At 56.9% G+C, this 25,947-nt stretch overlaps 1 protein-coding gene across 1 annotated transcript; it reads left to right on the forward strand.

Annotated features, from left to right (window-relative positions):
* Positions 1-8,011: 8,011 nt before the first annotated feature.
* MYL3 (myosin light chain 3) lies at positions 8,012-14,242 on the forward strand. Its single transcript, XM_007533966.3, has 7 exons — positions 8,012-8,182; positions 10,958-10,985; positions 11,108-11,257; positions 12,148-12,321; positions 13,658-13,735; positions 13,827-13,869; positions 14,063-14,242. Exons 1-6 carry the CDS (start codon positions 8,063-8,065, stop codon positions 13,853-13,855), a joined length of 579 nt encoding a protein of 192 aa, XP_007534028.2. The 5' UTR covers positions 8,012-8,062; the 3' UTR covers positions 13,856-13,869; positions 14,063-14,242.
* The last annotated feature ends 11,705 nt before the right edge of the window (positions 14,243-25,947 follow it).

Consider the following 25,947-nt stretch of genomic DNA (forward strand, 5'->3'; position numbering starts at 1 on the left):
ATCTGTCCCCATCTCCGTCCCTGTGTCTGTGCCCATCTCTGCCGTGGTTGGCCAAGGTCCCCACCTCCAGTTTCTCCCAGATGGTCCCGGGGGGCTGGAGCCTCCTCCCTGCCAGTGTGGACTGTTTGCCTGAGACAGTCGGTCCATCCAGTCAGACAACCATTCGATTCAGACTCCTCGTCTGACTGACAGGGTTTTTTTCCCCTGCTAAATTTACTTGCATTTTTGACTGAATTGGCTATTCAACAGAGGTTGTGTCCACATGCCCCTGCTCTGCCCCGTGCCAGCAGGGGAACGGCTTACAGAGCGACACGCACAGACCCAGGAGCCCCGAGTGACACCGGGAGGACACACTGGGACAGGCGTCCGCACCGTTGTGGTCTCGCTGTTGTGACGCGCACGCTCGCACGTTCACCGTGGGGTCTCACACACACCTGCGCCTCGTGCTGCGCCATCAGACCCACTGAGGGAGCGGGATGGGGGCTGCGCCCCGCAGCCTGGGGCCGCCACAGGCCTCTCTGTCCTCCGGGCCAGCTCCTGTCACAGCCTCTCTGTCCGTCTGGGTGGGGTTTCTGGTCACCTCGGGCCACTGCATCTTGCGAGCCTTCAAGCAAATCACAGATCCTGACCCTAAAATGGGACTTTTTTTTTTCTCTTCTTTTTCCAAGGACAATAAATATTTTCTCTTTGGGCATTGCTGGTGGTGGAGTGCAGGGTTTGGCACTGTGGCAGGGACTGCTCAGGGCAGATTGGGAGTCTGTGGGTCTTGTAGCGGGTGGATGGGCCCGCTGGAAGCCGAACTGGTTGGGGAGCTGGGCTGGGCCCATAGCCCCTTCCCTCCCTTGGACCCTGCTACCACGTGTTTCTTGTCTCTACTTTCTTATTTCCACACGCGCTACCCAGTGAGCTTTCTTCCAGCTCCCAAAGCTGCACTTCAGTGTGGAGGTCAGACACTCCACAGTCCTCTTCCTTTTGCTTTCCTTTCCCCCTTCCTCCTCCTCCTCCTCCTCCTCCTCTTTTTTTTTTTTTTTTTTTTTTTTACCAGAACACTCTGGCTTATGGTGGTATGGGGGATTGAACCTGGGGCTTTGGAGCCTCAGACATGAGAATATGTTTGTATAACCATGATGCTGTCTACCCTCTGCCCCACAATTCTCTTTCAATCTGTGAAAGATGGGCAAGGCTCTACATTTCCTAAATTCTTTCATATTCCACCATAAACTTTTATTTTTATTTTTTATATTTATTTTTATTTATTTATTCCCTTTTGTTGCCCTTGTTGTTTTTTATTGGTGTAGTTATTATTGTTGTCGTTGTTGGACAGGACAGAGAGAAATGGAGAGAGGAGGGGAAGACAGAGAGGGGGAGAGAAAGACAGACACCTGCAGACCTGCTTCACCGCCTGGGAAGCGACTCCCCTGCAGGTGGGGAGCGAGGGCTTGAACCAGGATCCTTATGCGGGTCCTTGTGCTTAGCGCCACCTGCGCTTAACCCGCTGCGCTACAGCCCGACTCCCTTATTTTTATTTTTTATGAGACAGAGACAAGCAGCAATGGAGAGAGAGCGGGAGACACAGAGAGAGCACGGCACTGCAGCTTCCACCGGTGCGTGGGGGCCGGGCTCGAACCTGAACCGTGCATATAAATATACAGCGGAAGAGCCCACTACCCAGTCAGCGACTTCTCCAGCCCCCTGAGGTGCTTGTTTGCTCTGTTCTTCTGACCATCAAACTCGCACTTGCCACCTCATCCCTCCACCTAGGCCTCTTAGTTTGGGACCTCAAGACTTTCTTTTCCCCTTCTGCCCTTCTTCCCTCCCTCCTTCCCTTCCTCCCTCCTTTTTTTCCTCCCTTTCTCTCTCTTTTAAATATTTTATTTATTTATTTATTTATTTATTTATTTATTTATTACTGGATAGAAATAGAGAGAATTTGAGAAGGGAGGAGGAAATTTAGAGGGAGAGAGACAGAGAGACACCCGCAGCCCTGCTTCACCACGCATGAAGCTTTCCCCCTGCAGGTGGGGACCGGGGGCTTGAACCCGGGTCCTTGTGCCCTGTGATGTGTGCGCTTAACCAGGGGCGCCCCTGCCTGGCTCCTCTTCCTCCTTTCTCTCTCTCTCTCTCTCCCCCCACCTTTCTTTCTTCTTCATTCCCTGTCAGCTTTTCACTCCTTTCTCATGAGCTCAAGATGCAAGGCCTTGACTGAGTAAGGGACTCAGTGCTTCCAGACACATTTTCACTCCCCTCCTTAGACCGGTCACTGAGGGCATAGCTGACGCGCTTCAAACTGGACCCTGAAGGCAAGTTCTGCCTCCTGCCACAATGAACCAACAGTGCCCCCCAAACCGTCCCCCACCCCATCCCCCCAGGGCTCTCTGGCCCCTGGAGGCTCCAGCTGTCCACCCCTCCCTCATGTTCAGTTGGGCTCCCAAATATAGCGGCTGTGGCCACAGCTGGCCAGAACACCACAGTCCTAAGCGTCAGTCCTGGGCCGGGATCAGAGGGGAAGGAGCTGATTATAGGTCCCTGGGCCAAACCTGGGGCCTGTGTGCCAGCCCGCTGGGCCCTGCCACCCCCACCCCTAGAACCACAAGGTTGGAGCATCTGGTCCCGTCAGCACAGTGGGCAGAGGGAGGGGCCCGAGGGTTGTGTTTGGCCTGCCGAGGACAGAGTTGTCTGTGTGTGGCGAGGGGGTGGCAAGGATGGGCCGGGCCTCGGGGCACTGACTGTCCTCCACACCCAGAGTCACCTTGTCCCACCCATGACTGTAGGGAAGATGGGAAAACTGAGGCTCAAGGGAGCCCAGGCCAGCCCAAGTCACAGAAGCAGAAGGAGCCTTGGCCTCTCCTTTCCTCTTTCAAGGCCCGGGGCTCTGGAAACAAGGACCCATCCCACCATGGCAGAGCAGCCCTGCTGGGACTCCTCCTTGGAGTCCTACCGCAAGACCCCGGAGGTGTGGGATGATCTCCTCTCCTTGCCTTCTGTCCTCGCGGCTGCCTCAAGCCTCCTTTAGCAGAGCTCTGGGAAGCTCTCACTCCTCTCGGCCTGCCTCCGTCCCTTCCTCCCTCCCTCATCTGCCTAACGGGCAGGCAGGAACTGGGGTCCTGTGCAGGGTGTGTGTTTGTGGACACCCAACGAGAGGTGGCAGCCTCCTGTCTATGTGGGGACAAGCGAGGGGCCGGGGGAGGGTGGGGAGCTGCACCCCACGGATTGCCCACGCCTGGGCAGGGTCCCACGACCTGTTGCACAGCAACATCTGACCTACTTCTAAGGCTCTGGGGCTGGCCCAGGCCACTTTCTCCATCCTCCGGGAAGTGTGGGCCTGTGTCCCAGCCCAGAGGCCGAGGGCCAGGAGGGGCGGGCCGGGGCGGCCTGCGGAGCCTGTGGCCAGGGGACAAGGGCACATGGGGAGCCTGACCGTGGACCCAAGGGACCAGCAGGCCTCATCCTCTCCTGCTCTTTTCTCGGCCCTCCCCACCCATCCCATGTGGCCACCATACTGTGAGCTCCCCAAATTGGATCTGGCAGGATGCCCTTTCAAACATCACTCGGGTCTGCCAAGAGCCCCCCCCCACCCCCCACACACGTTTGCCAAGAGTCTAGCCCTCCTCCCCACCGCCGCACCCCTGTCTACACAGGACAGCGGGCAGAGAGGCAGTGGTGTGCGTGCCACGTTGACACAGCCCTGCGTTGGGTTTAGGTCTGGGGCTGTGGGCTGGCGTCTGGCTCTGGAGTCCTGGGTCCCGCTCTGGGGACCTGGGGGTCAGTGGGGGGGGGGGCGTCTGGGTTTAAGTTTGACACTCTGAGCTTTGGAGCTTGGGTTCCAGGTTCTAAGTCTGAGGTTCAGACCCTGAGATTTGAGTCTGGGGTCTGGGGTTGGGGCCCCTGTCTCCAGATTTGGGGTCCCCGAGGCTGGAGAGAGGCAGGCCATGTGCAGGAAACATCTGTAGGCTCTGTCCTGCCCTGGGGGATCCTTTGTCTCGGAGCTGGGACCATGCCTTCTGGGCTTTGGGTTTCCATCCCAGAGGCCGGTTCCTGTCCCTGCTGCTCCCCCTGCTGGCTGGCCCCGGCGTTGCTTGTATTCTGTGCTCAGCCTCCAGGTGGGGAGGAGGAGTCTGAACAGAGAGCAGGTCTGGGTAGAGGCGGCGTGGGGGCATTTGAAGGCCTTTGAAGGCTGCATGTGGGCCTGGGGTGCTTCCTGGGGCACCAGAACTCCGGCTGCTTACTCAGCAAACCCCCACGTCTCTTCACCCCACACCAGGGCTGGGATTTAGCAAGGGGCTCCAGCTCCCCCGTGGGAGGCACTTGAGCGTTTGGTCACCTGACATTCATTACGCGCCTACTGTGTGCCAAGCTCTGTCCAGACTCTGCCATGCTGGACAGCAGAGGAACACCGCTGCCCCTGTGCCAGCCGGTACAGGCCGGAGAGAGACACACACCTGAGAGAAAGGCTCAGGGGGATGGCACAGTAGTTCTGCATTTCCTTTCCTTTCTTTTTCATTCTTTTTTCCTTTTACCAGAGCACTGTTCAGCTCTGGCAGGGGGGCATTGAACCTGGGACCTTGGAGCTTCAGGCATCAAAGTCTCTTTGCTTAACAATTACCCCAGCACAGTGGCTCTGCAAAACAAAACAAAACAAACAAAATAAACAACTCTCATGCCTGAGGCTCGGAGTTCCCAGGTTCAATCCCGACTCCACCATAAGCCAGAGCTGCGTAGGGCTCTGGTCAAAAAAAGTGAAGACCAGGGGTTGGGCGGTAACTCAGCGGGTTAAGGACACATGGCGCAAAATGCAAGGAACGGCTTAAGGATCCCGGTTCGAGCCCCCGGCTCCCCACCTGCAGGGGAGTCGCTTCACAGGCGGTGAAGCAGGTCTGCAGGTGTCTGTCTTTCTCTCCCCCTCTCTGTCTTCCCCTCCTCTCTCCATTTCTCTCTGTCCTATCCAGCAACAGCGACAGCATTGACAACGACAACAATAATGACAACAACAAGGGCAACAAAATGGGAAAGATGCCTCCAGGAGCAGTGGATTCATGGTGCAGGCACTGAACCCAGCAATAACCCTGGAGGCAAAAAAAAAAAAAAGGCCAGAAAAAGAAGAAGACAAAGAAACCAGCTCATTTTAGGGTGTCCGCACACCCTGGAGCATCAGGACAAGAGACAGGCAGAGGGAGCAGGTCCAGGGGAGTCTCAGGAGACTTACTTCTTACTTGTTTGTTTACTTATTTATTTATTAAACTTTTTTTTTTTTTGTCACCAAGGTTCTTGCTAGGGCTCAATGCCAAAGCTTTGAATACACTGCTCCCAGCTACCATTTTCCCTCTTCCTTCCCCTTCTTTTTAATTTTTTTTTTTTTACTAGATGGGACAGATAGAAATTAAGAGAGGAGGGGGAGAGACACCTGCAGACCTGCTTCATTGCTCATGAAGTGTCTCCCCTGCAGGTGGGGAGTGGGGCTTGAACCCTGGTCTTTGTACACATAGTAACATGTGTCTCATTACAATCAGGAAGTGACAAGGAGTAAGTCATGACCAGGGTCCTGGATACAGGGATGGGGGTTGGGGTGGGGCGGGGGGAGGAAGCAGCCTTTGACACATACGAGGCACCAGGGGGACCCCGGAAAGAGGCTGGTGCGGCCAGAGGACTCCTGCTACAAGTCAGGGCGCACACCTCCATGGGGTAAAAGGAGTTCAGGGGCTGTCCCAGTGGTGGTCCTGGAACCAGGTCACCATTTGGCTATTAGAGCCTGGGGTGAGGTGAACTGGGGTAGCAGCAGAACCGAGACCCCTGTCCACCCTCGGCCCTACCTCGACACTGCCTGCTGGAACATTATTCCAGAAAGGGGAAGGGGAAGTGGGGGTTGTCAAGCCCAGGTGTGGCCTGTCTTTGCTGTCCCCTGCCCTCTTCTCCCTCCCTTAATGTCTGTTCCCTGTCCACTGTCTGCCTGCCTGCCTGCCTGCCACCATACCCCTCCTTCTGTTGGCACTCAGGAGGATGAGCCTGGAGTGGCTCTTGTCAGGCCCGCAGAGCCCCCTGTGGGCTGGGCATCAGCTGTAGGTCCTGGAGTGGTCCTGCGGGGTGGTTCTGGGGGACACTATTGCTCCCAGGAACCAGAGCTCACTTACCACTCAGCCTCAGCCTCTGTCACCACTAAGATGTGGGGAGGGGAGGGGTGTGCGGACAGCTCAGTGTGAGGGTCTCTGAAATACCACTTCTGCCCTGCACCAGGTGAGGGAACAAGAATTCTCACGCTTCCAGCTGGCAGAGGAAGGCAGCCTGTGTGATGGGGACCCAAGGCCCAGAAGTCCCACGTCACGCTCACCAACCCTTGCTCAGGCAGACCTTGGGTGAGTTCCCAAAGGGTGACAACTGTGTGTGGACAGGAGATGCACTGGGGCTGAGAGGTGGTGTCTTGGTGGCTATGCCCCTGGGGACACCTAGAGTCAGTTGTCCTGCATCTAGGCCTGGGCCTGGGGGCTGCCCCGAGGCCTCTCACCCTGTCCCCCTCTCATGTCTTCTCTTGTGGTATTTCTGGTTCCTTCTGGTGGACCCTCCCCCATCCCTGTCTTTCTCAATGCTGTTGCCAAACATCTGGAAGAAAAGTAAAAACTTTGCCTCCCCCCAGCACCGGATGCTGTCAGACTTCCAGATGTGGGGTGCTCTGCCCTCCAGATGGGGGCAGGAATGTCCTGTGTTTGAGCTGGGAGGGGTCCCAGCCCAGCTCTGGGCTGCTGGCCCCCACAGCAGGAGGCCGAGTGACAGGATGGGAGGGGCCTGGGCCCAGCAGAGGGACAGTGCGGTACCCCCAAGTAGAGGCCCTTGTGAGTCCCCCTCAGGCTCCAGCTGTGGCCTCTCTCCACACTCCATAAATCCCCCCAGGGCTTGTGAAGTTTCTATCAAAGACTCCAGCCACTTAAAAATAACAAGGAACACTTCCCTCCCTGGGCCCTCCTCCAGATTCTGGGTCAGGGATGGCGCCCAATGTGTCTGCAAGATGTCCCCACTCAAGATGCTTGGTGCTTGGAAGGGCCTTGTGCTGTCCATCTCATCCTTCCCAACTCCTCTCTTCACCCCCACCCCCCAAAAAAGGTATCCAGCTATGTGTCACTGCCTGTGCAGGGGTGCTGGGCACTGGGCCTGAGTGTTCTGAGCTGAGTACTGTGCTCAAACTTCACCCAGCACCCTGGGTCCCTTAGAGAAGAGTCACCAGGAAGTGAGGGTGGACCCAGAAACTGGCTTCAGAGCCAGGCAGGTGCCGGCGGGGGCGGGGGGTGTGGCGGGCTGCGTGACCACCCTGGGCAGTGCAGCAGCCACTAGGCCGCCACTGGGGTTGTTCTGGGGGACCCTTGGCCACTGACAGGAGCTGCAGCTGTCGGGAGTCATGACCAGACACTCACAGAGACACTTAAACCTCCCGACACAAACACCAAAGCAAATCAAACACTCACAGACACACAGCGGCCCACGGCCAGCACACAGGGACTGACACGGCACATGGACGGACGCCCAGACAGTGCCCACAGAGACACACAGCCACCCAGACAAGCAGACAACCTCGGAGCATCTGCCCCTCCCCAGGCACACCCACAGAGGGGAGCTAGATGCGCAGGCAGAAGCGGAAGGAGGCTTTGGCCAAGTCCAGTCTCTCTGCCCCAGCACAGGGCACACTACAGAGCACACTGGGCCCAGCATGCCACACCTGCTCAACGCACTGCCCTGCTGGGGCAGCCGTCCCTTTGCCCAGTGAGTGTGCACACCAGGGTGTTTGTGCTGAGTGGCGGCCACTGCCCTCCCCTTCCCCCTCTCCGACAGGTGACTGGGAGCGTTGGTCTCTCTCTCCCCCACCCATTCCTGAGCCTCAACAATGCTTTCTCCAGGGACCCAAAATAGCACCCGAGCCTCGCCAATGCCCTTTTACGGCCCTGTCCCTATGGTGCACGTGGGGGTGGGGCCGGGGTCATGAGGTGTGCAGGCAGGATAAAGGCCCCCCGCACGAGAGGCACCCTCGTGCTCTGCTCTTGGCTTCCTTCTGTCCACACTCCTCTCTCTACCTACAGCCTTCATGGCCCCCAAAAAGCCAGATCCCAAGAAGGAGGAGGCCAAGGCAGCCCCTAAGGCAACTGTACCGGTGCCAGAGCCCGAGGCCCCCAAGGAGGAAAAGTTTGACGCCTCCAAGGTCAAGGTGGGTCCAGAGCTGGGCCGAGGCATGAGGGGCTGGGCAGGTGTGTGGACTCCAGAGCGGACCTGTCCAGGGGCACGCGGGGTTTCAGAAAGCGGGCACAGAGTGGAAGCTGGAGGCTCCGGTGCTGAAGCCAGACATGGCCTGGGGGCTTTTGGCGTAAGAAAGCTGAAGCAGGAGGCATGGTGACCAGACTCCAGGCGGGACTCCCTCAGTGCTGCCGCTGGGTGGGGGTGGCTGGCGGTACCTTTGGAAACCGACTCTCCCTATCCCGGCGCCGCGGGTGGTTCTGGAGCCCCCGGTGGTGCCCACCCCCAAGCCCACCCGGACCTTGTAGTCTGACTGTGGGGTCCAGGCCACGTCCCCTGGGTGGGCAGGGTGAAGAGTTAAGAGGGAGGGAGGTCCCTGCCCAGGCTGGGTCACACTTACCCCTGCCACGATCCTGGAGCCCTAGAGCTGATAGGGCCTCTGTTTTGAGGTGGGGACATGAAGGCACAGTCGGGCAGACTGCACAAAGCTGCTCGCGGAGCTGAGAGCAGTGGCCACAAGAGCCCTTCCCTGCCTGGAAGTCAGTCTTAGAATCTAAACTGGGAGAATGAGCCATGACTCTTACCTGTGGCATCTGCATAGCGGCACGCGTCGAGTCCTGCCAGTGTTCTGTTCCTGGCTGGCCGCCGGCCACTGCTGCCCTGGCTGCCTGCCGAGGGCCTCCGTGGAGCCCGCCTCCTGCCCTGTGTGGCTCCCATGGACCCAGCAAGACCTGCCACCATCTCCCCAGACCCACCTCCAGTCCCAGAGCCTTTTGTCGAGGCACCTCTGTTATTCCTCCATAAGGGGGTTCAAACTCCAGCTCTGCCCCTTCTTCACGGCTCAGCTGGGAAGCATCCCTGTAGATGTTGTCTGGGGTCACTCCTTGCCCCCCCCAGCTCCCTACTGCTGGCTCCCCAGTGGGGTCCCTGTTACCCTGGGCCCCCGGTGGCTTTGCCCAGCCCTGCTGGCCAAGAGGCTGGTAGACTGCCCTCTGAAGGCTGGAGTGGCCAGGCCTCTCGCCATTCCCTTTCATCTGGCCAGAGGAGAAAGGGCGGCTTTGCCAGGGGCCCAGGGACCTGACCTCCCAGGGCTTCCTGTAGAGAGAGAGAGAGACCACTCTGGCCAGGAAGGCCAGACAGCTACCTTCCCAGCATGGGGTTGAGCCAGGGAGCCAGGTGGGTGCCCTTGGGGGCACTGTGGACCTTGGTGGGGCTCCAAGGGAGCGACTGTGGGAGGGGCACTCATGGGACACGCCCCTCCCCCAACTCCTTTCCCTCCTGTGACCTTGACCTTGGGCAAATGACTGCAGTGATAAAAATAGAACTGGTATCAGGTGAGGAGGGGGATAGCAGCCCCAGGAGGCCTCCTGACCTCTAGTGACCCTGGTGTGACCTCAGGAAGGACTCATTTCCATTGCCCCGGGGGGGGGGGGTTGCTTCTGCCCCTGCAGGGGGTACATAAGAGTCGGGGTGTAAGAGGGCCAGGTGGGTGGTGGTCGGGTCTACCTCCCGCAGAAAAGCTGTCATGCTGACCTCTGGCCTGAACCCTCGCTTCTGCTCCTGCTGCCCTGTTACCATCTTCCCCCTCTCTCTCTCACACACACACACACACACACACTCACACACACACACACACACACACACACACTCACACACACTCACACACACACACACTCACACAAACACACACTCACACACACACTCACACACACACACACACACTCACACACACACACACTCACACACTCACACTCACACACACACTCACACACACTCACACACACAGACACACACACTCACACACTCACACACACACTCACACACACACACACTCACACACTCACACTCACACACACACTCACACACACACTCACACACACACACACTCACACACACACACTCACACACACACACTCACACACTCACACACACACTCACACACACACACTCACACACACTCTCACACACACTCACACACTCACACACACACTCACACACACACTCACACACACACACTCACACACACTCTCACACACACTCACACACTCACACACACTCTCACTCACACACTCACACACACTCACACACACACACACACACACTCACACACACACTCACACACACTCACACACACTCTCACACACACTCACACACACTCACACACACACTCACACACACACTCACACACACTCACACACACTCACACACACACTCACACACACACACTTACATACACACACACACTTACATACACACACACATACACACACACTCACACACACACACTCACACACACACTCACATACACTCACACACTCACACACACACACTTACATACACACACTCACACACTCACACACACACTCACACACACACTCACACACACACTCACACACACACACACTCACACACACACACACACACACACACACACACACACACACTGGCAGTCCTGCTCACTGTGCCCCAAGCCAGGGTCCAAGTCACCCTGCCATTCAATTTGCTCAGGAACAGAGCATCAGGTAAGGCTGGGACTCTGAGGACCAGCCCTCCTGTGCCACCAGGGCAAGCAGGTGGGCAGGGGCAACCAGTATGGCAGGAGGGACAGACAGCAGGAGGTGCTGGGTGCTGGAGGGGGGATAGGTGGAGGGGCGAGGGGCTTTCGCTGGCCACAGAGTGACCAAGAGGAAGCCCGGCCCCATCCTCTGAGCCAGACATTTGATTCTTGGGGGGGGGGGTCTCCTTTCAGATCGAGTTCACTCCCGAGCAGATTGAAGGTAAGTGGTGGGCTGTACCTTCTGGCTGCTTGGCTGGACCCAGGAGCCCCCGGTCTGGGTCAGAGTGACCCAGTAGTGGGGGGCTGACTGGGGGCGTCCACCCTCCACGCCCTCTGCTACAGAGTTCAAGGAGGCCTTCATGCTGTTTGACCGCACACCCAAGGGGGAGTTGAAGATCACCTTCGGGCAGTGTGGAGACGTGCTGCGGGCGCTGGGCCAGAACCCCACACAAGCGGAGGTGCTCCGGGTCCTGGGGAAGCCCAAGCAGGAAGGTGGGTCCCCCTCACTGTCCTGAAATCTCCCTTCCAGTGCCAGTCCTGGGGTCCTGCTGGGGAGGCTGGGCGAGGGCGTGACATCTATGCAGGGCTGACACAGGAGCCTCCCACTGAAGCCAGCCTGGGCCACACTGACCAGGCCGTGGACAGAGAAGCTCACAGCTCACCAGCTCCTGACCGACCACACGTGCTTCAGCAGGCGATGGAGGGCCACCAGGGGCCACTCTCCTTGCCCCCCCCCACTAAGATGCTCTCCCTGCTCCTCCTTGGCTCCCCGGTGCCTCAGTCTGTCAGGACTAGACAGTCGCCTGTCTTGCCCGAAGGAGGCGAGAAGGAGGTCTGAGCCCTGACTATGGGTCCCCATGCTGCCGCTGCCCCATCACTAGTGGCCGTGGGGGGCGTCTGGGAGACAGTGATGGTGGCAGGTGCGGGTGCAGGTGCTGATGCAGGACGGATCTCCCAGTGGACTGTGGCCGCAGGCTGCCGTGAGCAGCTGAGGGCTGTGGAGACGGTGCTTCTCAGTTGCCTGCCAAGCACCTTGCGGTGGTGGAGCGTGGTGAGCGGTAAACAGACACTTTGGGGGCTAGCCAAGTGTGGCTGAGCAAACCTCATTATTCTCTCTTTTAATTTATTTTATTTTAAAAACTATTTAAAAACTATCTATTTAGTCATTTTGTAACGAGGGGGAGATGCACAGAAGGTGTGTGCTCAGCTCCGGCTGATGGTGGTGCTGGGGTTTGAACCTGGGACCTCTGAGTCTCCGACGCAAAAGGCTTCTGCAGACGTGTTGTGCTGCCCGCCGCCTCCCCCCAGCCCGACAACACCTCGCTAAAAGGTATGGGGAAGGCACCCCCAGCCCACCCCAAGCCTAGGGCCTCTCCCCACAGAGCTCAACACCAAGATGATGGACTTTGACACGTTCCTGCCCATGCTGCAGTACATCGCCAAGAACACAGAGACGGGCACCTACGAGGACTTCGTGGAGGGGCTGCGTGTCTTTGACAAGGAAGGCAACGGCACCGTCATGGGCGCGGAGCTCCGCCATGTGCTGGCCACGCTGGGTGAGGGCTGACCCGCCCACCCCGCCGCTTACGGGCCTCCTGGGAGAAGCCACTCTGCCCCCAGCAGGCCTGTGGCCGCCAGCCGGTGGCTTCCGGGGAGGGTGGCAGACACGAGGGGGAGTTTGGACATTTAGGTGGAGGTCAGAACAGGCCTGGGGACGGGGTGGGACAGGGCAGTCGGGCCCAGGAGGACGAGCTCAGTCCTGCTGTTCATGGGCTCAAGGTCAGACCGCAGGGTCACAGCGTCCGAGTGGCTGAGAGGGCTGAGTACCTGCCTCTTCACCTGACCCCCGTGGGCTGGGCTCCCCCCACTCCTCCCCCTGAAAGGTGCCAAAAGGAACTGCCTCCTCAGCAAGCTGCCTGCTGCCTGCTGTGTGCTCACTGGGCCTCACAGCCCACACTAGATGATGGATGTGGGGGGCGTGCGGCTGCTGACCACCCCGTAGGGCCTGCTCGCTAGCATTTTCAAAGACCTGCGATGGAATTCTCACTGCTGCATGGGAGCGCCTGCAGGGGGGAGCTTCACGAGCAGGGGGTAGTGCTATGATAGGTCTCCTTTCTCTTTCTTTCTTTCTTTCTTTCTTTCTTTCTTTCTTTCTTTCTTTCTTTCCCTCCAGGGTTACTGCTGGGGCTCGGTGCCTGCACTCATGAGTCCACTGCTACTGGAGGCCATTTTTTCCCCCCATTTTTGTTGATCTTGTTGTTATTATTGCTGTCGTCGTTGTTGGATAGGACAGAGAGAGATCGAGAGAGGAGGGGAAGACAGAGAGGGACCAAAAGACAGACACCTATAGACCTGCTTCACCACCTGTGAAGTGACTCCCCTGCAGGTGGGGAGTCGGGGGCTCGAACCGGGATCCTTGCGCTGGTCCTTGCATTAGCGCCACATGCGCTTAACCCGCTACGCTACAGCCCAGCCCCCCTCTCCTCTTTCTCTGTCTCTCATCATCTATTGAAAAAGGGAAGAACAAAAGTGGGAAAGAATACAGCCGCCAGGAGCGCTGACCTCCAGCAACAGCTGGTGGCAGAAAGCACTTCACAGGAGCGGGGCAGTGGAAGCTTTGTTTGGGGGCAGGGTGGCAATGTCTCCTGGTGCGTGCTCACCCCAGGCGCTTCCTCTAGCCTTCAGGGCTGCTTCAGACAGCGGGTACTGTGCTTGCAGGGCTTGGAGGGGCGCCAGACCCCGCCCATTCTGATATCACTGGTCCTACTGGCCCAGAGCCATATTGGCTGTGCTGGCAGATGTGGGGACACTAGAGGGGAGAGCCACCTTGGTGGGGGGGGCGACTCCTCCCACCTCCCCGAGGGAGCTCACTCAGCCTCACCCCGGCGCCAGGAGAGAGACTGACAGAAGATGAGGTGGAGAAGCTGATGGCCGGGCAGGAGGATTCCAACGGCTGCATCAACTATGAAGGTGGGCCTGGGGGGCGGGCTGGGGGTGCCCTGGGCATAGCCCCGGGGCCACGATGCTGAAATCCTGCCTCCCATTCTGTCTTTCTTCCCAGCATTTGTGAAGCACATCATGGCCAGCTGAACTCCTCACCCGACGTGAGAACCACCCCCAGCCTCTCCTACCACCCCCCCACCCGCCTCCTGTTTCTGCTGCTGACCTGGCCCCCAACACCCCCCTCCCGTGCCTGCCACCCGACCCCTTTGTTGTCAAGGCCCCGTCACCAGCAACACCTGTCTTCAGCATGATGGTCCCTCTGCCTGTGTGACCTGTGACTGTCTCTGCTCACAGGGAGGCCGGGAGGCCATGCTGGGGAAGGCCCACCACCTCGCAAGATGCTGACAGACCCCAGTGACCCTGAGCTGGAGGACAGAGGGATGTGACAAGACCTCTCCCCTGGCCCAGCTTCCCTTGACTGCGTCTCTGTCCCCATCCCACGGCTTCATGAATAAAGATTTCCTTCCTTCCTTCCTTCTTCCTTCCTTCCTTCCTTCCTTCCTTCCTTCCTTCCTTCCTTCCTTCCTTCCTCCCTCTCTTCCGCTCCCCACTTTTCTTCTCTCTGTGGCCCTTTGGTTGGCTTCTTTCTGTCTGTAAAAATCTGTCGGTCACCCTGGCTCTCCTCCTGCAGGGGAGTCGCTTCCCAGGCGGTGAAGCAGGTCTGCAGGTGTCTGTCTTTCTCTCCCCCTCTCTGTCTTCCCCTCCTCTCTCCATTTCTCTCTGTCCTATCCAACAACAACGACATCAGTAACAATAACAATAATAACTACAACAATAAAACAACAAGGGCAACAGAAGGGAATATTTTTTAAAAACAAGGGCAACAAAAGGGAATAAATAAATAAATAAATAAATATTTTAAAAAAAGGTATTAGAGACAAAAGGCAAGGATTCTAATTCGAGCCCCCAGATCCCCACCTGTGTTTGTGTGTGGGGGTCGTTTCACAGGCAGTGAAGCAGGTCTGCAGGTGTCTGTCTTTCTTTCCCCCTCTCTGTCTTCCCCTCCTCTCTCTGTTTCTCTCTGTCCTATCCAACAATGACGACAGCAATAACAGCTACAACAATAAAAACAAGGGCAACAAAGGGAAAATAAATAATAATAATAATTTATATAAAATAAATTTAAAAAAATCTGTAGGTCACATGTGATAAATCCTGGACAAGATGGGGGTTCATTTTGAAGTGCTCCCTCCTTGCTCACCCCTTCAGACTGTCCCATCTGGTGCGCCAAACCTCCGATTCTGTCCACCAGGACACAACAGAGGAGCAGGACTGAGTTAGGAGAGGCCTGGGCACCCCACCCCCAGATCCAGAGAGGGCCACCTGTTGCAGGGCCTAGTACAGAAGAGCACTTCTCACACCAAGGCCAGCAGTCAGACAGCAGCACTGCAGACACCCAGGTCACAGGCAGGGCAATGACAACGGTCTTGCCTGAGTCACACGGGGAAGCAACAGCAGGGCAGGAGCAAAATTCACCCCCAGGCCGTCAGAGCTAGTGGGGAAACTGAGGCAGCCTGCTGCAGTTTGGCTCTCGACTGGGGGCAGAGGCCTCACTGAAGCAGCATCCTGGGCCCATCAGTGATGCCACCTGCCTGGGCTCCTCGGCAAACATGCACACCCCTGCAGACTCCCGCGCTGGGGTCAGTGCCCTCCCTTCCCCATGGAGACCCATGGGGAGAGTGAGGGGAGGCTTCCTGGAGGAGGTGATCCATGTGGGTTTGGCGGAGGGAAGGCAGTGCACTGTGGAGAGGCTGGGGTCCTAGACTTAGTAGGCATGGGAGGAGGCCAACCCGGAGGCTGGGGCGCCCAGGAGCTCAGAGCTCTTCCAAGGCTTCATGGGAGGTGAGCATGTGGGGTATGGGAGTGGGCGGCTGGGTGTGTCAGGACGGTGTGTGTGGGCTGCCCGCCAGGACTGTCTGCAGTCCGCTGCTGCTTCTGCCGATGCTCCCGGCAGTGCCAGAGGCTTCTTGATCCAGACAAGTCTCACAGGAGGCAGAGAGAAGCCGAGAGCAGCCACGGCCCTGCTCCGGCACATGGCACACGGGCGTCACGCTGACAACCCCAGACATGACAGCCAGGTACTCTGCTGGCTGAGAGTCTCTCCAGCCTCCACGCCCTCAGTGTTTCTCACGCCGGACTCTGCCCACTACAGGTGCCAGGAGCCTCAGAGCTGGCGAAAACCGGACAGATCAGCAAATCTTAAAGTACGGAGACCAGTGATCCAGGCCGAAGGGGCTGGGAGGTGGCGCCCTGGCTGAGTGTCCACATCACCGTGCTCAGGGGCCTGGGTTGGAGGCCCCATCCCCACCTGCAGAGAGGTTTCATGATGGTGAAGCAGGTCTGCAGGTCTCTCTCTCTCTCTCTCTCTCTTTCTCTCTCTCTCTCCCTGCTGCCTTTGCCACTAGCCTCATGGACACCAAGCCTGGGAACTCCCGAGCTCCCCACAGATGAGTGGTTCTAGTATCTTCTTTCTGGGGATGCCCACACTGGGCTGGGATTCTGCTGGTAGGCATTGTACCCACTGTGGCTTCTCCAGGCAAGATGTGACCCTCCCGCAAGGTCACCCATGTCCTGCCCACATCCCTGGTGATGCCTCCGGCCCTCTCACGAGTGCCTGCCCTGCCTGCCTCTGCCCTGCAGGATGGCCCCACACAGCCTCCTGCCCTCCGCCTCCCTGATGCGACTTTCTTCTTGCAGTCTCTCCTTCTTCTCCTGATTCCCAAGAGTTGCCCTTCACTTGACTCGAATCGTCAGTGCGGTGTGCACCCCATGTACTTCCCCCAGCTCACTCTGCAGCCCTCACCCCCATTAGGCTGGGCTGGGCATGTCGGGTGGGGCGTCTTGGGCCTGCTGACTGGGGGCTAGGCAGTGCCGCTCTGTCATCAGGCCGTCATCTGGGGCCGCGAGTGTCCCATCGGGTGGAGTGGGGGGACCTTCGGGCCTGAGGGGTCTCCCCACTCGGCAGCCTGGTCCTGCCTTGTTGGGTGGGCTGTGTATCCCTCCCTATGTATCCCTGTGAGTGTGGGTGCACCTTGGCCCACCAGCTCACATGTGTGTCATGTGTCTGCTTGTCTGTGCGAGGCTGCCTGTGAGTGTGTCTGCCGGGCGCTGCTGTGGTGCTGAGGGGCTCTGCTGAGTCAGCTGGTGCTGGGCGGGCAGCATTGCCAGCTCCGCTGTGGCCTCCCCACAGTTGAATAAACACTGGTCCCAGCTCCCCCCTCAAGCAGGGTGGTCCAGCCCATGACCCTGTGGTCAGTGGAGAGGGCTGGGAGGGGGCGAGGGGCTACCCTCCTGTCAGTCCCAAGCCTCGAGCTCCCCATGATACACCCAGGGGCCAGGCTCTGGTTTGGGGTCTCTCTTGGTCTCCCTGTCCTGCTGGCCGCATCTGAAGCTCTTCTAAGACGGCAGGACAAGCAGCATCTCCAGTCTCGGTCCAATGGGGCAGCCAGGGAGCTGGCAGTCGAGGTCCAAGTTCAGCTCTGGAAACAGGGAGTGAACTGTCCCTCCTCTTCTCTGAGGCCCCTGCAGGATCCCTCCTGGCTCTTGACAACTGGCCACACCCTGCATCCCGTCCCTCAGAGACAGTCCACAGAGGTCCCCGGGCTGCTGCTGGGAAAACGTGCAGCGCCAGCCAGACGCTCTGGCTGAGTGGAGTCAGTCAGGGCCTTGAAGACAGTGAGTGCTGGAGGGAAGTCTTGCCAGGTCAGGAAAAGGGAAGGAACCAGAGACCAGAAGTCCAGGATAAGAGATGAGGGTGTTGGGTGCCGGGCATCAGTGAGCTCAGCAGAAAGCTGATGGCCTTGAGGGCTCAGGGTGGAATAAAAGGCCCCCACAGTAAACTGTACAGAACCAGAGGGGGGGAGGGGGAGGCGCCCAGGAAACGGGGCGGCAGCGCCATAGGCAGCACTCTGGTTGCTAAGTGGCTTGTGGCACAGGGGTGACTTGCTCTGCTGCCGGTCCTGAGGCTTTGAGCGGCAGGGAGGGTGGAAGAGAGGTTGAAGCTGCCTGGGCACAGGGCCAGCTGTGTCCCAGGGAGTTAAGACCCAGTCACCCCAGAGAAGAGCGGGAAAACCCAGACCTTGAACCTGGGTGACCCGATTTTGAAGTGGCTTCTTGGGGTTCTGCTAAGTCCCTTCCAACCAGCCTCAGGCCACCAGCAGCTGAGCCTGGGGCTTCATTGTTCCCTGCCTCTCCAAAGTCACACAATCTGGTTTGCCCAAAGCTGACAGAGTGCAAGTGGAATGTGTGAGAGTGTGTGTGAGTGTCCGTGAGATTCCAGGAATGACCACCCAACAGGCAACCCCCACCCCAGTGTGGGCAGCCAGGACCCCCTAGATGGAGGAGAGACTCAGAAATCAAGGCTGGGGAGGGCCTCTGCCTGCTTCCCCACACCCACACCCACCCCATCCCCATCCCAGCCTGGCTGAGCACCCTTCGAGGTCCCCCATAGACTGGAGAAGGAGACAGATACTGAAGGGGATTGGTAGAAACTCAGGGGCTGAGGGCAAGGCGGCGGGAAAGGGCCTGAAGCTCCAGAGATGGGAGACGGTGCCCCCGGCAAAGCTCAGGTCTTGACAGCCTCCTGCGTTTTAGCCTTGAGTCCTGTTGAATGCCAGCACCCTCCCTCCCCCATTCCTGTGCCCTGGCTCTGCCCGTCTCTGCGTGCCCCTCTCGCATCAGTCCCCTATCTCTTTCCACCTGCTGACTCTCCCCCAGCCCCCGCCATGAAAGGACTGGCAGCCGCATAAAAATGCTGCAGAATGCCAGCCCAGCTCCTCAGCTGACTGGGGTAGGGAGTGAGTGCTGTCCTGAGCGAGTGCAGACAGAGGGGAGCCAGTCACTCCAGCTGAGGCACTGCAGTGGGGTTCTTGCTCACAGGAGTTGCCAAGTGCTTGAGTTTCCTCAAGTTCCAGGCTCCCATCTATGACGAAACCCAAGAAAATCTGAAATATGTTTCCAAGAGCAAGAGCCAGACAGAGGTAGAGACCACAGCACCATGGCTCCCTTCAGTGCGGGGCTGGGGGTGGATGGGCTGGAGTCTGGGTTACACAGGAGGCAAAGCAGTGGGCTATCCAAGTGTGTGTGTGTGTGTGTGTGTGTGTGTGTGTGTGTGTGAGAGAGAGAGAGAGAGAGGGGGGGGGGGGGGAAGCAAAGCACCACTTCACCACCCATGCAGCTCCATATGTTTTCTGTTGCTCTCCATGGAGCTGGTACCGAGCCCAGGACTTCACACGTGTCGAGCGTGTGCTGGTGACTGAGTCCCCTCCCCAGAGCAGCCACAGGAGTTTTCATGAGAGAAAAAGGAAGATCCGTGTTGTACGTTTCCCATGAGGCTCAGCTTAAGAAGCTCCAGCATTTTCAAAGCCTGTCTTTCTTCAGAGACTGCATCTGCCTCAAGAACATTCTTTTGTCGGGGGGCCGGGTGGTAGCACAGCGGGTTAAGTGCACGTAATACGAAGCCCCGGCTCCCCACCTGCAGGGGTGTCGCTTCACAAGTGTTGAAGCAGGTCTGCAGGTGTCTTGTCTTTCTCTCTCCCTCTCTGTCTCCCCTCTTCTCTTGATTTCTCTCTGTCCTATCCAACAACAACAACAACAACATCAATGGCAACAAGAACAATAACAACAACAAGAAAGGCAACAAAATGGGAAAAAATAGCCCCCAGGAGCAGTGGACTCATAGTGCAGGCACCGAGCCCCAGCAATAATCCTGGAGGCAAAAAAAAAAATTGTTTGCAAAACAACAGTGATTGGTGATGGTAGCAGTGGCTGCTGTTGTCCGTGTCTTGGCAAAATAGGCCTCACAAGTCAATTTTTATGTTATGTTTTAGGGAAACCCCACAGCTTTTAGAATTTAACATCTCTCCTAACATTCAGGTTAAGACCCTTGAAGGGGCCAGTTCCTTTCTAGGCCCCAATATCTCGTGATTCCACCCATCCATCATCCATCCATCCATCCATCCATCCATCCATCCATCCATCCATCCATCCATCATCCAATAATTGTCAGGCACAAACTGCTTCACCCTGCTCTGCACCAAAAAAAAAAAAAAAAAGTTTCATTATTACTTAATGAGAGAAAGAGACGAGAGAGAGAGAATCACTCTGGCACATAGGATGTGAACTTGGCCCTCTTGTTTGAAAGCCTAGGGCTTTGTCCTTGGTGCCACCTCCAGGCCCCTCTCCCTGCAGTTATCTCGGCCACTCGGCTGTTCTCTCACTGCAGGAGAGATCCTGCTCTCTAGAAGACCACGGACACAGCGGGGCTCAGTTTGCCAGCATCCTCAGAGCTGACGCACCCCTGCTGCAGGGGCTGGGCAAGAGCTGGTCCTGCACTGCATGGGGGGTGGGGAGCACCTCAGAAGTCACCTGCAAAGGAAGCCCAGAAGGACAGTGTGGAGACAAGGAAGGGAGTGCTTGGGAAGGGTGACACGGGGTGGGGCTGCAGCTGGGAGGAGCCAGTGGAGGTGCAGGTCTCTGGGGGTCTCTCCTGCTGTCCTTGGGGCTGGGCCTCACTCAGCTCGGGGCCTCCAGTGCTGGGCTGAAAGTGCAGGAAGCGTAGGGGGTTCTGAGCCCCGAGGAGGCTCCTCTGGACTCTGCCCTTCCCGGTTGGGGGCGGCTGGGGGAGGCAACAGCTGCTTTGAAATGTGGAGAATAATAACGTGAGGAATGTCTGAGCTCAGGGGAAAAAGCTACCCCCACCCTCGGGGCCTCCCACCCAGCTGGGCCTAATGAATCAAGTACAGGCTGTTTCATGGGGGGGCTTGTGGGGGGGCTAGAAAGTCCTTAATGAGAAGCAGGGTCCTGGGTGGGACCCGGGGAACTAGGACTCTAGGGCCATCAGACCCCTCGCTCCCCAGAGACTTCTGGTCAAGTTCCTCTTGTCTGTAGGGGCAAGGGGGTGGGGCCTCCGCCACAGGCCAGTGTTGACCTCTGACCTTGGGCTGGCCTCCCCCAGAATGGGGGCTTGGAGGGAAACCCCCATTCTAGCCTTAGCTCAGGCATTCACTGAGTACCTATGCGGGGGTGTCCCACGCAGGCAGGAGGGTGGGGTCACCAGCAAGCCTTTCCTTCATCTTAGAGTATGGGGTGCCCACACCTCACTCTCTTATTCTGATTTTTTTTTCATTTTTTATCTTTATTTATTTATTCTTTTTTGTTGCCCTTGTTGCTTTATTGTAGTTATTATTGTTGTTGTTATTGATGTCGTCATTGTTGTTGGCTAGGACAGAGAGAAATGGAGAGAGGAGGGGAAGACAGAGAGGGGGAGAGAAAGACAGACACCTGCAGACCTGCTTCACCGCTTGTGAAGCGACTCCCCTGCAGGTGGGGAGCTGGGGGCTCGAACCGGGATCCTTACGCTGGTTCTTGTGCTTTGTGCCATGTGTGCTTAACCTGCTGCGCTACCACCCAACTCCCTCTTATTCTTATTTCTATTTATTTATTATTGGGTAGAGACAAAGAGAAATTGAGAGAAGAGGGGGAGGCAGAGAGGGAGAGAGACAGAGACCCCTGCAACCCTGCTTCACCACACATGAAGCTCTCCCCCCGCAGGTGGGGACTGGGGCCTTGAACCTGGGTCCTTGTGCGCTGCCCTGTGTGTGCTTAACCAGGTGCGCCACCCCCTGCCCCCTACCTTTTATGTCTTTACTTTTTTCATTATATTTTATTTGATAGGACAAAGAAATTGAGAGAGGGGAGGGGAGATAGAGAGGGCGAGAGGAAGAGAGACATAAAGACCTGCTTCACTGCCTGTGAATCGCCCTTCCTCCCTCTCCCCTCAGGTGGAGAGCGGCTTCCGAAACTCCCTTTGCACGTGCTGGCGCGGTCAGAGCTGCAGATGTGTCTGGACCTTGCTGGGGCCGAGATGACCCACAGAAGGGCCCTCTGCTGGCTGGGTGGCTGGGTGCTGTCGTGGCTCCAGGGAGATTTTTATTTATCTATTTATTGATTTTGCCTCCCGGGCTGTCGCGGGGGCTTGGTGCCTGCACCACGAATCCACTGCTCCTGGAGGCCATTTCCCCCCCATTTGTTGCTCTCGTTGTTATCATTGCCATTGATGTTGTTGGATAGGACAGAGAGAAATGGAGAGAACCTGACCTGAACGGGGCTGTTTTTTTGAAAGGACACCTCTCCCTCCCTCCTCCTCTTCCCTAGTCAATTTGCTCCCCCTGCAAGGCCCATAACCTCAAGTGTCCACTCATGCTGGATGACCCCCCCACCTACGGACCACTCAAGACTGCTTCCTACAGCCACCTTCCCCAGTGGGGCCCACGGGACAGTGGGTGAGTGAGTGGGTGCCTGTCAGTGAAAAGGCCAGTTCTCAGGCCGGAGCTAGAGAGAGGGAGGGAGCATGAGGGGGTGTTTCCCGGGAGCCCTGGGATTCTGGTCTCCCAGCCTCTGCTGGTTTGGAGCAAGGCTCCCCCTTTATTTGTCCGGGACTTGGCACTCCTTGAAGTCCCCCACCCACTTTAATCAAAACCATTGTTTTCCAAGCACATGTTAATTAAAAAGCAAACATGTTTTGCTAAGTAATTTGGAAGCTCTGGCTATGCGAACCAGAGCCATTCCAGTTAGAAGAGGCTCTCACCAGCTTGCCCCAGTGCCTTGGGAGCTGAGGGTCCCTGACCCTTGCTAGGGAGGTGGGGAATGGGGACTGGGGTGTGGGGGCCAGAGCAAGCCCAGCAAGCCCAGCCCTCTGCAAATGCTTTGGGTGTCAGGAGCTGGCGAGAAAGGTTGACAGATTCGCATGCCCCGGTCTGCGTGCCTGGGCTGAGTCTCAGTGCCCGGGCCCAGATGTGGGTGAAAAGATGAGGAAGGGGGCGTGACAGGGCTGCACACCCAGCCCGGATGGTTGCTAGGCTCTGGGTGGCCAGGGCCACCTCCCCCAGGCCTCCGGCACAGCTGAGGGTTACGGTTCCCCAAAGCTGGGACGGTGGTTCCCAGACAGGAGGCTTCAAGGTGAGGGCCAGCTGGACTGGGAAGGGAGCTCTGGGTGCTCAGACCCAGCTCCCCACCCTGTCACCTCTTCACCTGGCTCTTGGTCCTGGGAGTCTCCATGAGACCCTGGGTAGCACCCCTGAAGTCCGGTTCAGACACAGGGCGCAGTGGCCTCCAATCCCTCTGCCAGGACCTTGGCAGGAGTCCTACAGGACAACCCTCCTCCTCCTCCTCCTCCTCCTGCCATTTTTATTTGTGATTCAGGTGGTTTACAAGACTGGAAGATTTGAGTAGAGTGCCCCATGGCACCCACCAAACATTCTGTCCCCATCGTCCTAACTGCCAGAGTTCTCACAAAGTCTCAGGGACAGTTTGTTGACTTTCTTTCCCCCTCTCGTCAGGCTCATGTGTTTCAGTTCTCTAGACTCCACATATGAATGAAACCACCCAGTAGCTGCCTTTCATCTCATTTCACTGAGCATAATCACCTCCAGTTCCATCCGTTATGTTCCAAGGGACATAATATCATCTTTTTTTTAACTGCGGAGTAGTATCCTACGGACTATGTATCCCATAACTTCTTTTAAAATTTATTTATTTATAATCTTTATTAAATAATCTTTATTTTACTAAAGACAGACTTGTGTATAGCACAGACCATTCTTACATCCATCAGCTGGGGAACTTTTAATCACAAGAATGAACTGGGGGAGGCCGAGGAGCCCCGTTCTGACCTCGGGCCTAGAGGCTGCTGCCGGCAACGCCCTGTCACTTCCTGAGCCAGTCATGTGTTGACGGGCATCTAGGCTGCTTCCACTCCCTGGTTGTTGTGAGCAATGCAGCTGTGAACACAGGGGTGCATGTGTCCTTTTGAATTAGTGTCTGAATGTCCTTTGAGTAAGCTCCATGTCTCCACCTCCCAGAGATAACCACCATAGTCCTCATAAGTCTTACAAACAGTTTGCTTACTTCTGTTTTTATTTATTTATTTTTAAACAAGTTCATGTGAATCAGACTCTAGTTGCCACCTGTGAGTGAAGCCACCTGGCAGCTGTCTTTCATCTCTCTACTGATTTTGCTAGACATCATCACCTCCGGTTCCATCCATTTTGCATTTTGTCCCAAAGGTCACAATATCATCTTTTCTGATTGCAGAATGGTATTCCATGGAACACACATCCCATAACTTATATAAAAATAATTTTACTTATTTATTTGAAGTAGTTCATTTTAATGAAAGACAGATACAGAGAGAAAGAAAGAAAGACCAGAGCACTGCTCAGCTCTGGCTTATGGTGGTGCTGGGGAGTGAACCTGGGACCTCAGTGCCTCAGGCGGGAGGAAAGTCTACAGCACCATCATGAGGCTGTCTCCCAGCCCTACCCACAACTCCTACCTCCTCCTCCTCCTCCTCCTCCTCCTCCTCCTCCTCCTCCTTCTTCTTCTTCTTCTTCTTCACCATCTTCCTCTCCCTCTCCCTCTCCCTCTCCCTCTCCCTCTCCTCCTCCTCCTCCTCCTCCTCCTCCTCCTCCTTCTTCTTCTTCTTCTTCTTCTTCTTCTTCTTCTTCTTCTTCTTCTTCTTCTTCTTCACCATCTTCCTCTCCCTCTCCCTCTCCTTCTTCTTCTTCTTCTTTTTTGCATCCAGGGTTATCAATGGGACTCTGTGCACGTGCTACAAATCCACTGCTACTGGAGGCCATTTTTTTTTCCCTTTGTTGCCATTGTTGTTTTATTGTTTTGTTTTTTTTATTTAAGAAAGGATTAATTAACAAAACCATAGAGTAGGAGGGGTACAACTCCACACAACTCCCACCACCCAATCTCCATATCCCTCCCCCTCCCCCGATAGCTTTCCCATTCTCTATCCCTCTGGGAGCATGGACCCAGGGTCATTGAGGGTTGCAGAAGGTAGAAGGTCTGGCTTCTGTAATTGCTTCCTCGCTGAACATGGGCGTTGACTGGTCGGTCCATACTGGAGGCCATTTTTTCCATTTTGTTCTTGTCATTGTTGTTGGATAGGATGGAGAGAAATGGGGGGGGGAGGACAGAGAGGGGGAGAGAAAGACACCGGCAGACCTGCTTCACCGCCTGTGAAGTGACTCCCTTGCAGGCGGGGAGCCAGAGACTCAAAGCCGTATCCTTACACCAGTCGGTGTCCTTTGGATAAATGTCTGGATGATCTTGCTGGATTGCAAGGTAGTTCCATTTTTAGGTTTTGGGACTCCAGGAGAGTCATGTCAGTGCGTGTTGAGACAGTTTGTCCAGATGCACGGTCTCTGTTTCCCACAAGTCCTGTGTGTGTATCCTGCTAGTGATCACTAGGTATGAAGGAGTCTCCCTTCCTTGGAGGAAGAGTGCCTGAGTCCTGGGGTGCCAGGGCTTGTAGTCTGGGCACTGGGCTCAGTGGGCTGACTGAGCTGCACACACACAGGGGCACAGACTCAGGAGGCCTTTCCTGTTACATGCAGAGCAGGGGCCAGGATGCCACACACAGTGTCTCCCCCTGCACCCTAGACACAGGGTGGCACTCAGTAACATGGACACAGGGTGGCCCAGTGACACAGGCACAGGGTGGCACATAGTGACATGACACAGGGTGGCACAGTGACACAGGCACAGGGTGGCACAGTGACATGGACACAGGGTGGCACAGTGACACAGACACAGGGGTGGCACACAGCAGCACAGGCACAGACACAGGGTGGCACACAGTAGCACAGGCACAGACACAGGGTGGCACACAGGCACAGACACAGGGGTGGCACACAGCAGCACAGGCACAGACACAGGGTGGCACACAGCAGCACAGGCACAGACACAGGGTGGCACACAGCGGCACAGGCACAGACACAGGGTGGCACACAGTAGCACAGGCACAGACACAGGGTGGCACACAGAGTCACAGGCACAGACACAGGGTGGCACACAGGCACAGACACAGGGGTGGCACACAGCAGCACAGGCACAGACACAGGGTGGCACACAGCAGCACAGGCACAGACACAGGGTGGCACACAGCGGCACAGGCACAGACACAGGGTGGCACACAGCGGCACAGGCACAGACACAGGGTGGCACACAGAGGCATAGGCACAGACACAGGGTGGCACACAGCAGCACAGGCACAGACACAGGGTGGCACACAGAGGCATAGGCACAGACACAGGGTGGCACACAGCGGCACAGACACAGGGTGGCACACAGCGGCACAGGCACAGACACAGGGTGGTACACAGAGGCAC

This window comes from Erinaceus europaeus, chromosome 12 (assembly GCF_950295315.1).
Source record: "Erinaceus europaeus chromosome 12, mEriEur2.1, whole genome shotgun sequence".
Lineage (NCBI taxonomy): Eukaryota > Metazoa > Chordata > Mammalia > Eulipotyphla > Erinaceidae > Erinaceus > Erinaceus europaeus.

What these genes read in the sequence shown, in the direction of transcription:
- MYL3 (XM_007533966.3), top strand. Translation starts at nt 8,063, where the DNA reads ATGGCCCCCAAAAAGCCAGATCCCAAGAAGGAGGAGGCCAAGGCAGCC. An exon ending in TTGACGCCTCCAAGGTCAAG is followed by an intron (nt 8,183 to 10,957) that starts GTGGGTCCAGAG and finishes GTCTCCTTTCAG; the next exon opens with ATCGAGTTCACTCCCGAGCA. An exon ending in GGGGAAGCCCAAGCAGGAAG is followed by an intron (nt 11,258 to 12,147) that starts GTGGGTCCCCCT and finishes CTCTCCCCACAG; the next exon opens with AGCTCAACACCAAGATGATG.